This window comes from Thermobia domestica, unplaced genomic scaffold (assembly GCF_964235325.1).
Source record: "Thermobia domestica unplaced genomic scaffold, izTheDome1.hap1.1 HAP1_SCAFFOLD_605, whole genome shotgun sequence".
NCBI lineage: Eukaryota > Metazoa > Arthropoda > Insecta > Zygentoma > Lepismatidae > Thermobia > Thermobia domestica.
In genome coordinates this window covers 1-14,431 of record NW_027656315.1, presented here as the reverse complement: position 1 = coordinate 14,431, position 14,431 = coordinate 1, and the positions used below count along the sequence as shown (strand labels likewise).

Sequence of the window (14,431 nt, the reverse complement as noted above, 5' to 3'; positions counted from 1 at the left end):
CCTTCTTTCATGCGTAAACAAAGTAGCGGTTCGGATGTCACTTTAAGCGAAAGTCTTCTCCTTGATAACCTCAGTATTACGTAAGGATGTTAAGCCTGAACATACGAAACGAAACGAAATTGTATATTTCTGCTTGCCTGAATGCCTGTTGTTTTATAAAGAAGCCAAGGTTGCTTAAATATACTGATATAAATTGACAAAATTTATCGATTGCCTACGTAGCTTCCAACATTAGCTTGGATTGTATTTTCAATGATATGTACGCACTAAATTTGTAATTTAATACCTCAGTTTTAGCGTACTGATTATGATACGTTGACCTTTAAATTTTACATGCAAAGCAATAACAGAATTTTTTCCGTTATTTTTTTACATTTAGAGTAATGACGGGATTTTCCCGATGGCTAGGGCGGGAGTTTCTCAATTTAAGAAATTTACTGACCGGATTTCTTTAAGCTTATGTGACCTCTTCCAGCATAACCCCATTGTTGCATAATAACACCAAGGCGAAACAAACTTATTTCTGTCAATATGTAATATAAATACATAAAGCAAAATATCTAAACCCAAAAAAACCTGGTTTAAACCAAAAAAGCCTAGTTTAAACTGCCCCCCAAAAACGGGTTTTTGGCATTTTCAAAAACAACCATGGCTCTTGCCAACCCTGCTTACTTTTGTATGTAGGAGGTTAAAAAAAAAAATCTTATTATATACATTGGTTAATCCTTTGGAATTCATAATGTAAATATGTTGAGAAGTAAAACTGTTTGAAATATCTTTTCGAAATTCATGGTTTATTTTCGAGGTTTTATATTATTATCGGCATTAACCACTAATTAAATGACTTTTTGTGTTGTAGAGAAGCGAAACAAAATCTGGTTTATCAATTTAAAGCAGAATTTTCAAAAAAGCCCAAAATTTCCCAAGCAAAAAAGCGAAGCAGAAAAAACCGAGTTTTTTTCCAAAAAAGCCGGTTTTTTTCCGAGCCCTTGCATCTCTAAAAAATAGGCACTAGCTAGTCATTGAAATAAGAGGAGTGGTCCAAATAAAATTTACTGTAGGCAGCCTGTGACACCTCAAACTAAACTTCTGTCCTTTATAATATATCTAACAAAGAACGATATTGATCGACTTGACAGTTTATTGATGCACTTCGAAGGACAGAAAAAAGCAGAACTTAGTGTACGAGGCATTGCTTCGAGAAGAAACCCTCCCATGGAAAGAAGAAAATATATTCGGGCAGATGAAAAATTCGTACTGTTGTACAGAAATTTTGAAAATGTTGATATTGTAGAATACCGTAAGACGGGGTTACTTTGCACAAAATATGAAGAGTTTCACAGTTCTCTTTCGGCAAAACCATGAACAGAAAACAGGAAGTTTCAACTGGTACCGTTAGATAGAACATCTAACTGTATTTTGGCTATAATGTTGGCGGTTAACATCAGTTCTAATTACCGAGAGGGTTCATTGTTGTAGAGTTATGGAAAGCAGTCACTGTAAAGGCCGCCAAAATTTGAAAGATATCACGTACAAGATTTTCCGTCAAAGTTAAGTCAGTTTCGTAGAATACTACTGTGTATAATGGAACTTTGATGCAATAGTTGAAATTGAAATGTGAAACGTTTTAGTCATAAAAAAAGTAAAAGTGGGAGAAGGCAGTTTCAGTCTGTACTCGGGGTAACTTTGCACCATTCCAAATACCGCTTAGATAGGAAATTATTACTACTGGAACCTCCTGCATTCTAAATTTAGGTAAATTTCCTATTTAGGAAGATGCTGGAATGAATTTCTTGTTGGAAAATAAATTATGAACAATGGCGAATCCAGAAAAGTAGTTTGAGAGAGGCTTCACTCACAAAGACTTCGTTTTTTTTTTATTTGGAAATGACGACTTTTTTTGGGGGGGGGGGGGCATTTCAGCTTATAGGCATAGAAATGACTAACATTACATTTTTTAAAATAAGAAATTGTGCAGTTTGGGTGGGTTATAGCCTGAAAGTTCCAAATCCCGTAAATCTCCCACTAATTACGGTTGGGATGATATTCTTGGACATAAGGAATAACCAAGGCAAATCAGTTCACGGGGATTTTTTTCTGTTCCTCAGTTGGCATTTTTGTGGGACATATGCTAAACTATTAGAACGTGGTTTCTGTGCCGGTAGCAGAAAATACATAATTTCTTTACAAATATCGATAATTCAAACTAAGTACTGATACCAGTACCATCATTCTAATATAAATATTTGTAGACTGCATGCAGGTTTGTGTAGAAAGTAAAATGTATAAATACTGAAGGGAAAACATTACACAAAAACGTTATGTTCGTATGTCGAACATACTTTTCTGTATGTTGTGCAAAGTAACCCCAGCTATGGGGTTACTTTGCACCAAAGTTTATATTTCAATAACTATGGTTATACTGAATGTTTACTAATGAACTTGCACTAATGTTTTCCTTATAGGTATCATATGTTTAAAATACAGTGTTTTAAATCATTACGTTTATAAGTTACATGCGATTTTCTTTAAAATTGCTTAAATCTTGTGCAAAGTACGGTACTTGCTGAGTTTGGCCCATAATTCCGTCATATAATGATAATGTCATGGTAAATGTAATGTTAACGTAAGATTTCTTACCTTCTGCATTAGGCATATACAAAATGTTACTAGAACTAAACTAGGCCTAAGCATTTAATACAACTGAGACTTTCAGTGACTGTTTACCATAAGGCATATTGTAATAACGTAACGAAAATTTAGTTTTTGAATATTTGTTTTTTAGAAAATTGATGTCAAATTTCATCTTTCTGAATTTCTTAAGTTGTGCAGTTATTTTTTATGACAGAGCATTTGTGATATTAGTGCCTATTTTCAAGGCTTTTAGTGCGAAAACATCCGGGTTCTCATTATGAAATACATTATAATTATAATCCATTTAAATAGATTAACCTATTTAAATATACGGCTTTGCACCCAAACATCTCACGCCGAAACGGCCTTGCGCCCAAACGTCCTGCTCCGGATGGTGAGAGGCAAGGGAACTCACATTAAAAAAAGTATCCCGAAGGGAACAAATTATTACTACATCCACGTAGTTGTTCCTGATAAACGCTAAAACTGATTTTAATACATTGATAAAAACAAACCTTGAGTGTTTCCAAATGTTGTCTCTTTAAGAGGCATCTGTGACAGAAATTACACTAACAATATGGACATAGTAATGTATTAAGTTCTGGAGAATCAAGTGTTTTTGCTATAAAACACCGGTTTATCATTACAGATTTTAAAATAACTGCCTTTCTAATATGAGATTGTAGAGGGGGAATCAACTATGGTGTAATTTGGTAGCATTTGCGAAAATATCACAAGTATTAACTTTTCTAATCTGATGTGTATTTTGTAACTTACTTTAATTTTGCCGACTGTAACCCATCTTTATTTTGTCCATTACAGCGCCATCTATCACGCAACGAAAAAATGTTCAATACAAAAGTTACGTATATTTTCACGGAGAATCAGAATATGCAATAAAAAATGGTGGTTCCTATTTAAGATTTCAAAGTGATGTCGTCGCATTCATTGATACGTCGATTCACCTGTGACGTAGGATAGTCAGGTTTGGTCTCCAGCCACCCTATGAGAAAACAAGTTATCCCTATCCTTCCCCCGAGGTCTCTCGTGACTATGTGGATAGCGTACACGCCTTTGTATGGAAGTCCCGGGTTCGATTCTGGCGGGTATTCTGCCGCGGATTTAGTATTCCACATTAAGCTGTAGATAGCTGTAAGCTCAAATAGTCTTACTACTGAACAAAATACTAAACTTAAATTCAAATCTATCCTTCGCTCAACGGGGTAAACATTTACGTGCAGCTTTCAGTCTTTAATCTTATTGTATGTTTACTAACATTTTAGACAGCTGTCTCGCACAGTTTGCGATAACCCAGATTATCAGTCACAGTTCGGTACACAGTTTTAACAGGAACATCTTCAAACACTTTTGCTAGTTCAGTAATAGTGAAAAGACGATTCGATCACATTTTCTATTCAGCACCTTGCACAATAATTGTCTGAACACTAGGTCTGCCGATCCAATCGTCATTTTGAACGTTTGAACGTCCTTCTCGAAAAGCATGGCACTATTCATTGTCTCTCCTTTCCTTTACTCATTACTGTTGTCTGTAAAGTGAATACAGACAATGGATCTCAGCTGCATTCGACAAATCGAATCACAAACCTCACCTTCAGGAGCGGAATCTTCTATGACGTCAGGCATTTCATCTCACTGTTTTTAGAACGTACGCAACTGTACATTGAGAATTATTTCTCTATTACAGGCAAAGAATACTAGAGCATGATTCTGCGCGTGCGTTGCATGGTTAGTGTTGCCGATTTCACGTTAAAAGATCGACCCTTTTTAGAAATGTGACTATATTTATTGTTTATTAAGCCTGATGTAGCATTAGTTGGTGCCAGAAATGGCCTAATAGCCTTAATCTTGCAAATATAAATGCAAACTCTATTTTAATACATTTTTTTTTATCAAATAGATACCATATCCTTAAATTAGCACTTGAGTGGCTTCGGAAGGATAATGGGTCTTTGCTAGAAGAGAGCGAGAACTATCAGAACCAACGACTGGCAACAGATAAAGTCGAGATGGAAATGTGGAAGTGTCAGTTACAGGCGTCAAGTGATGAAGAGGTAAGAAAATATAGTTATTTTCATAAACTCATATAAAGGATTATTTGAAATGTAAAGAATAAGAAAGAGAGAAAACGACAATCTCAAGCTTGTATTGAAAATGGTAGAAGTTATAGCTAACCAGCACGAACTGTGTGTTCAATATTAAACATATCGCAATTTAAAAGACAATTTGCACAATGAATTTAGAAGAACAGGGACTGTTGTAACAGTGCTGCGGTACTTTCAGATCAAATTGAGCAAACCTGCGCTACACTTTGAACGTGTGCTTCAAATACTTGTTTATTACACTCTGAGAAAATTTATTGGACTATTTGGAGAGTTCTTAACAATGTCAGTATATTAATTAAACTATAAACTGATGATGCTATGCACTGTAGAAATAAGCGACCCTTCCTCTTGCTTCTCACCAATTTCAACTTCAAACTATGAAAGAAGTCTCTAATCTCGGTAAAGAACACACATTGTGTATAAAAATCGGAGTATTTTTTAACGAAATTTTTAGGGAAATATTTTATTTACCATACAGGGAAAGAGGGAGGAGGGGTGGATTCACTACCCCATGATTGACGTATTTCAAATTCAAGTAGATTTCGAATCCTATAAAAAAATTACCCCCTGTGTCCAACAAAATCGAATGATTTTATTTTACGAAACCTATTGCCAAACACGTATATATATATATGTGAGGATTGTGTGAGATTCTTAATAAATATGCACACCATATTGTATCAAAATAGAATATTTTTACGTAGGTAATCTTAGAACACAAAGGTTGATGTTTTAATAGTGGCATAATACCGGCATGTTAAAATCAAATATATATATTTTATGGAGATACGATCTTACTTATGTTGTGTAAAATTTCTGGAAATTTTGAACCCATTAAAAATACTCTTTCAGAAATATCGGCAAAAACGGGAAAATATAATTTAAAAACTATTTCTTCGCCCGATGTTAATCTTATTTGCTGTAACGTGTCTGCAGCGTGTATATATAATGTATTTCGCTATCAAAAAAAAGTACTTAGAGCGACAGGTTTTAATTTTACTTTTTAGTTTTCTGATTTCTGGTAAAAATTTGTCTTTATTATTTGTATATTTTTCGAACAACTCAGAAAGAGAAATGATCTTATTTACACATACATATACACCACACAAGTGTAAATTTGAATAGAGAGAAATATATTAAAGAATTTAACATGTGAAACTTCCGTTCGTTACTATTAAATAGCAAAATACTCGTTCTTCGCACGGAGAGAATACGTTTCATTTAGGACATAAAGGGCACCAAAACTTAGGGACCTCAAAAGCTATGAATTAGACACTAGTATCTGTCATTTTCAATTATTTTTACATGTGACCCTTCCCCTCTAGGAGTACTGATCGGGGCTGAATTTGGATATAAACGGCATCGGAAGTGTCACTGTTCATCTTTGTGACTCCAAAAACTATCTCAGCGACACTAATATTGGTCATTGTTGATCATTTTTATGTATCAATCCTTCCCCTCAATGAAGTTACGACGCTGAATTTGGATTTCAAAGGCATCGGAAGTGTTACTCTTTATATCAGCGACCCCAAAAACTATGGATTCGACACTAATATCGGTCATTTTCCATCATTTATATAAATATATATATATATATATATATATATATATATATATATATATATATATATATATATATATATATATAAACATGCTCTCCCCTTTCCCTAAGTTGCAGTGCTGAATTTGGATTTAAGCGGCATCGGAAGTGTCACTATTCATTTCAACAACCTCAAAAACTATGGATTCGACACTAATATTGGTCATTTTCAATATATATATCCCCCTTTCTTCCTCCAAGTTACACCTTCAAAGTGAACTGATAAAAACCATCCTAGGCCCGAACCCCATCTATGTTGAAAATTTTATCGAGATCGGTCTGGTGGTTCAAAAGTTGTTAAGTTACAAATATAGTCACTTTTATTTTTATACAATTTGTCACGCTAGAAAACAAGTATTTGTTTACATATAAAATTTTGTGCATAAAGTTTATATAAAAGTCTATATTAGAATATTAAATAATAGTAATTACTGTATATGTTTTAGTGCATGAGTATTAGTGAAATTTGCCTACTGCTCTCTCTTTTAAGCAATAATTTGCTTAAAATTAACAAAATTTCACTAGATTAAAGAGCATATTAAGACCTCAGTTTCATTCAAGAGCCCTATTTGTTGCAACAGAAACGCTTCATGATGGTAGATTTGTACACAACTGTTAAAGTCGTGCAATTAATTCACAATCACGAATAAACGACTAAAAAGGATATAAAGAAAATGAGTACAGACTATTAATTTTCAAGAATAATTACAACAGTTTAATTTTCGATTGCTTCTTTTTTTTAAAAAATATTCGCAATATTGCAGTTCCTCAACTTAACACTTTAACGCATTTGAGGAAAAAAACGGTTCCATTACTAGTAAAATTAACCTAATACAAAGATTTTTGTTATTTTCCAAATTTTTCCGGATAGAAACCGGAAAAAAACGGTTTTTTACCAACGGGTTCAAAATTTCCGGAAATTTTACAACACTACTCTGGATGGTACGAAGAGCGTGATCTCTCGCCTGAAGAACGTCTTCAGTTCTTCTGAAGCGAACCCCATGAATAGATTCCTTCTTCTTACGGATTAGGTCGAAATTTCAAAACTTAAATCGAAAAAGTAAGGGGATAGTAATCCAGAATATTAGGTGGGTTATGCATAAATTGTCGTCGTTTCCGTTTGAGCTGCTCGCAGATTGTTTTGCAAGAATGAACAGTAATATTCTGCATTAAGGGAACGGTTATGCGCTACTATAATACCATTTCAATCATAAGCAAGAATGTGTTTCACCATGTGTTTGATATTCGTTTTAATGATTTGCATTTGATGTTTATTTCATTTTAATTGCGTTATTTTCTTGTGTTTTTGCCTACGTCATCGCAGACCTTATTTTGTCCGATAGATGGCAGTATTGCTGGTATGTTTCGAACAACTCCAAGCTAAAATTTGCTGAGTGTGTAAATTTATTTTGGTTCATTTGCATTCTATTATTTTGTTTACTTGGCTGAACTATCTCAACTGGTAAAACAAAGAGCAGTTCACAATGGTCAATTAATACGAATATGCTCATTTGTCAATCAGTTTGTCAGTCAAAAACATAGTATTGAAACAATTAACACTCGCCTAGAACAGCAGAAACTGTGTGGTCTAAATTAGAGATTATTTTAGATGACATTGAGTTACAATCAGATGATAGTGAACAGGAAGATGTGCGTGCAGCTATTGAAGAAACTTATTTTGACGTAACATCTCGCATGCAAGCTATCATTAATGCTCATAATGCATTTATCGAACCTACGGATTCGAAACGCGATTCACGTATCACATCCAGTGTAAAGTTACCGACAATTGATTTAATAGTATTTCACGGTGATTACACAAAGTGGATATCATATAGGGACAGTTTTCTTTCATTGATTGACAATAATTCTGATATACCAGATATTCAAAAATATCAATATTTACATGCTTCACATCGTAATGAAGCATTAAACCTTATCCAAAGCTTACCTATTACTCAAGCTAATTACTCTATAGCATGGGAATAATTTGATTTATTATTCCAAATCTGAAGTGAGATAGTCATACGATTTCTGAGCGCCAAAAGACAGAATGCAGCTGACATCCATCGGGAATTGAATTGAAATGAAATGAAATCTTTCAGTTTTAGCTCCCACGGTTTTGCTGGCCAGGCTAAAGGAGACGGTGATGATGAGAAATGAATGGATTGGTGGAATAAATAAAGTGGTAGGAAACGGACGAACTCCGAGAAAACCCACGCACACGGTTTTTGTCTACCCCAAAGTTCACTTGGCGCGAGCTGGGATCCAACTAGGGATCCCACGCATCCATCGGGAATTGTATGTCATTTACGGACCGACAGTAATAAGTAAAAGTGATGTCAGGCGGTGTTGCAGAGAATTTCGGGAAGAGCGTAGCGAAGGGTCTAGTGTTCAGATTTAGTGGAATACGTTAACGAGAAAGTGCGATCCAATCGCTAGTTCACAATAATTGAGTTCGCCAAAGTTTCCAGAAGTGGCTGGAAAAAAAAAAAAAGTGCTTCGAATTGTGAGTGACAAGCTGAGTTATCACAAACTGTGTGCGAGATGTGTGCCCACAATGCTGACAGACGCTTACAAAGAGCTGTACAAAGAATGACAGCTGTACGTGATTTTTTTTGGCCCTCTGGAGGGAGGATGAAATGACCTCTTTTCTCAAATAGTGCCGGGTTTGGAATCTGGATATCGTACGCCACTGGGAAGCAGCAGACAGTGAAATGACGGCACTCTTGTTCTCCTAAAGCGAAGAAATTTAAACGAACACAATCAGTTTACAAAAGCATGGACACCGTGTTTTGGTACCAAAAGGATGTCATTCTTGTGGAATTCTCGAAACCAGGACGAACGATTACAACAGAATGTATTGCCAAACACTGAATAATCTGCGCCGTGCCATCCAAAATAGGTGGAGAGAAATGCTACGCTCTGGAATTATTCTGATCCATGATAACACCCGCCCACACACAGATGCTCATATACTGTTGAGACAATTCGAAGATTTAGATTGAAACTATTCAGTCATCCCCGTTACAGCCCCAACTTTACCTCCAGCGATTTCTTCTTTTTCATCACCTGAAAAATTGGCTCGCATCAAAGCGTTTCAACGACAGTGAAGTGCTCAAGACATCAGTTCTGGACTGGCTGTATTCTGAGGCGCCAGATTTTAACACAGAGGGCGTACGATATCCAGATTCCAAACCCGGCACTATTTGAGAAAAGAGGTCATTTCCATCCTCCCTCCAGAGGGCCACGCTACCTGAAATGTCTGGGGGTTCATGGTGACTACGTCGAGAAATAGCCAAGGTATGTACTTGTATATCAGTCACAACAAATTTCTTCTCCCCTCGTTTGACATCCTAATACTCCTAGACCACTATGCCGAATTTGGTTATTTTTGACATATAAGTGGACCATGGACTAAGTTTTCATTTGATTTATTTATTTTTATTTTATTTATTATTTTCTTCTTTAATTTTTACTGTATTGACATGACAGTGGGAAGGGAGTTTCATAAAAATACCGAAAACGATGGACCTTGGTGTCCATCCATAGTTTTCGTGCTTGCTGACATGGATAGTGACACATACTCTCGATGCCGTTATGTTCACATTCATCTCCCATAGCGTTTGGGGAAGGAGGGACATGTAAACATAATCGAAAACGATCGATATTAGTGTCTATAGTTTTTAGGGTCATTGGGATGAATAGTGAGATCTCTTTTAAGGCCAAATTCATCCCTAAACGGCATAAAGTGAGGTGTGTGGGTGGGAAGTGGGTGGCATGGAAAAATAATCGAAAACGACCAACATTAATGTCCAATCTAGATTTTTCAAGGTTGTGAGGTGAATAGTGACACTCCTAATGCTGTTTTAGTCCAAATTCAGTTTCGTCGAGATAGGGTGGGAAGGAGTGATTGGTGGGTGTTAGAAGGAGTGACATTACGGATTTTTATCATTACACTTTGATTGAAATGCTTATCCTAAGGTCGGAAAGAAGGTTCAAACAGTTTCTAGAAACCTGTTTTCCGCGCGCAAGGAACGTCGATTTCAGTTATAAGTTATAAATGAGAACTTTATTTTGAAACACTTGCATATGGATATAAAAGTAATTCTTAGTGGCAATATTTGGAAGTCAAGAGTGTTTGCAGGTGATGAAACACTATCAGCAGCATTGCTGAACTATCATTATTTATTACATGTCTAATTAATAATGCTGGACAACTAAATTACTTGATAAATTTTTAAAACAGAAACCTTAAAATACTGAAAGTTATTTCTAATTTTGAAATTCTTAAGATCTTTATATATTTTTATGTTGTTGATTGTGTATAAGAGAATGTAAAGGCTAAAAAAATCACACTGGTCCTCTACCGGTGAATTTCCAGACTCATTCAGAGTTGTGATATTTTACAGGCTGGGTAGTAATCTTATAAAGTAAATTCAATGTACTCGTAATTCAAAGAAATCTAATCTTCTAGGTTGTAAATATAACAATCATTTTTATGGCAGATGTGAAATGCTAGTTTTAATATTGTATGAAAAAAATTTACTGTAGTTTTTACAAAAATGCTGTGTGTATATTTATATGTATTTTTCTGTTAAAATTGAAATGTGTATATTTTATTTCAGATATTGAAGAATTTAAAAACAGAGAAAAAGATCTTACTAAAGTGTCTCAAATCAGAAGTTCTGGAAGCGTCTGGCGAATCAGATCTCCAATTTCGTGTCTCACTAGATGACGAACAAGAAAAGTGTAGACTTAATGCTCTGATTGGAGTTATTCTAGACAATGGGGACATATGCACAGCAAACAGAATAAAGACCATATTTTCTCATGAACATCAAGTATGTATATTAAAATAAAATTCATATTTATGCACAAAGAAGAATCCGAAAATACTTGCAACGGTTTCAGATAACTCTTTAAGAAGAAGAAATAGCGTCATACGTTCCTCTTATGCTAGGTTCAGTTGTGTAATAAAGAATACAAAAATGTTAGGGAGGAATACGATATACATAAATGTAAAACTTACATAATTATTAAACAATAGAGTTAATGGTGAAAATGCAACGTAGTGACTATTATATGTTATTATTGTTATTGATACACTTTTGGTTTTAAAAGAGATATTTAAGGGTTCCATATAAATAAAACCTGTCTTTAGCGGAATCGAACGAGTCAAAAATTTCCCTTTGAAATTGGTTTCCGCTTAATGAAAGTAGACCTATACAACAACAACAAAAGGATGAAGATCTCTGCGTGCCTTAGTCAGTTTACAATATTTATTTCTATTACAAAATTTACTGCTCTTTCTCTAGTGGTCGAGGAGTTTTTTTCTGTATACGTTATTGCTTGGCTGCACGACTTTTCACAAACACTTTAGCTGTATATCGGTGTCATTTCGTCGTAAGGCAAATTGTTGCAGTTCTTTTAAACTTTTGACAGCATGTCGACAAATCTTGAGCCTGCACTCTTCTTCCATTTCTTCTACTCCTTTCAAGCTTTCCGTATAATTCTCAATTAAGGCATCTATATCTGTTGTGTCGGTTTTGTTTCGCACATCACTATCTGTTTCGCTGACAATGTAATGTATTGTACATATCTAACCTCTCACAGAATATCTAAAACCTTTCTAAACGCTGCATTCCGGGACTCGAAATTTTCCGTTAAAAGCATATTTTGGTTTCCTTTGTTCGCGTAACACAACTTCCGTGTAATGAAAGGAATTTAACATGCTTTTCGCCCCAAAATTCATGGGACCGTAAAATATTTTCGTTTAAGATAAATTTCCGTTTAATAAAAGCTCCGTTGAAGGTGAGTTTTACCAAACCATATTAAAGAGAAAGTAATAGTCTTTACGAACTAGTATTTTACTTAACCAGTACTGTGATTTTCTTCACTGAATATGTCAACCTTCATTTGCTACATTATTAAAACCATTTTTGTAGGACTGTATGTATTGCTTCAAAGAATTCGTCAAACAATTTTATATTTTCTGATATCTGTTCCTTCATTCTGCTTAATTTGTTGATTTTGTAATAATCCAAAAGATGAAAATTTGATGATGCAATATCAAATGAGTGTAGTATGACTGAGAATCCTCTGCCATACTTGTTTAATTTCTGTATCGGTGCTAACTGCAAAGTAGACCTGATATTATCATTGTTGACAGTATGTGTTTTTCATTCACGAGAACAGGTAGTTTCGTTTCCAGTCGATTCAGTTGTTGAAATTACCTATTTGTATTTGTGGTTTTACCTGACTCAAGTCGTCGTAATAAGGTGATTCTTTGAAACCGCTAATGCATTTTCTAAAACGCATTGAGCCTTTTGCTTACGAGAAGTCGTTAGTGCCCTAAATCTCAGGCTATATGAGTCGTAGTGGGTCAAACCTAACGCCGTTTGACAGCAGGCTAGTGGATATGCAGAAAATGTTGGAATTCTTATAATGAGAGGTAAGGTGTTGCGCATGAAGAAAAGTGAACTTTCCACAAAACTGTGCCATATTTTACAATTTTATTTCGATTTAGACCCAAATGCTCCGCAGTTCCGTGAAGAAATTTATGTTGTTTATAGGCAAGATACATTATCAAAAGCAACATCCGAAAAATGGTTCAGTCGTTTTCGTTTTGGAAATTTCAGTGTTCAAAATGCCCCACGCAGTAAGCGACTAATCAGAGAGAAAATGGATGATAATCTGGCAAAAGTCGAGCAGAACCGGCTTGTAAGCAGTCAAACGTTCGTCAGTGACCTGAATATCCATCACTAAGCAATGTTAAGCCATTTGGAAAATGCTGACTATAACAAGAATCTTCACGTTTGAATGACACACGATCTTACCCTATCAAATTTCTATCTGCGAATCTCTACTGAAACTTAAAGAATTGGAGCCATTTCCGAAGCAGTTGGTCATGAGTGATCAAAAGTGAATAACCTACAAGAGCACGGAAACGATCGTGGTCAAAATGGAGAAAAGCTGCACAGTTTGTGGCAAGCCCACACTGACACCTAGGAAGGTTATGCTGTGCGTTTGCTGAGATTGGAAGGGCATCGTGCGCCACGAGCTGCTGTTTCCGGGCACAACGATAAACTCTGACATGCACTGCCGACAATGAACATTTTCTTTTTGACCAAAAGTTGTAATTTAATGATAACATCGTATAGAATTCATCCAATATAACAGATACCAAAAGTCTCAGAAAAATATTCTGTAGTTTGAAGATACAAACCTTCAAACAATGCAAAAATGCGCAACTTGACACAAGAATAGAACAACAGAAACAAGCTGTTCTAGCTTGACGTCATACGTCGGTTTCCCTCTCTGAACTGTATTGAAAGCTTCAGGAAATCCTTTCATGTTGCAGTTTCTTACTGCAAACTGAGAAAGCTTCAGGAAATCCTTTCATAATCCAGTTTCTTACTGCAACTGCAGTTTCCGACGTTTCTCGGAAGTCTCTGGCGATTCTGCGTCCTCGTAAAACTGAGATTGCTGCATCGCAGAGTGCTTAATCGAGTACTGTGGACATCTCAAAGAACCACGCCTTGTTTGTAGCGGTAGTCTCAAGCTAAGATCACCTCATCGACACTAGCATGCATCATTGACGTGAAATTAAGCCAGAAATATGTAGTCGTCGTGACGATTCTGTTCTCTCTGACAAGGAATGTGGGAAACCTCGAACGCTCAGAACCGCACCAAAATGTGCTTAGATTATAAATCGTTCATCCAAAAAACAGTGGTGTGAGTCATTGCCATGCAAAACGAAGCTGTTTCTGCTAGCTACATTCGACGGTGGCATGTTGTACTGCACGGACAAGTACTTACTCTGATTGTGTGAATAGTATAGCTGCAGTAGGAAGCCTTCTTTTGGAGTGTTCGGTTGTGGGTTAGAGTGTAAAGTGTGTGCATTGGTATCATGAGGCGAATTAATCTCATGAATGTTGTCAAACTGTTAGAGACAAAGTTACGACGTGCTGAGTATGGAAAAGTAATTGGAGTCTAGGATATGGAGTTTGCGAATATGTTATATAGCATAATAATTCACAAATGCAATTGGAATAACGCAGAAATACATTAA

The 14,431-nt window shown here is 35.6% G+C and overlaps 1 protein-coding gene across 1 annotated transcript in view; it reads left to right on the top strand.

Moving 5' to 3' along the window:
• Positions 1–11,201, top strand: part of LOC145677075 (spatacsin-like) — a gene marked incomplete at its 3' end in the record, with an annotated part of 101,088 nt that extends 89,887 nt beyond the window's left edge. Inside the window, exons 10-11 of the mRNA XM_081747754.1 lie at positions 4,553–4,706; positions 10,986–11,201. Coding sequence (XP_081603880.1) covers positions 4,553–4,706; positions 10,986–11,201 — 370 coding nt within the window. The remainder of the gene's footprint in view (positions 1–4,552; positions 4,707–10,985) is intronic.
• Between the last annotated feature and the right edge of the window lie 3,230 nt (positions 11,202–14,431).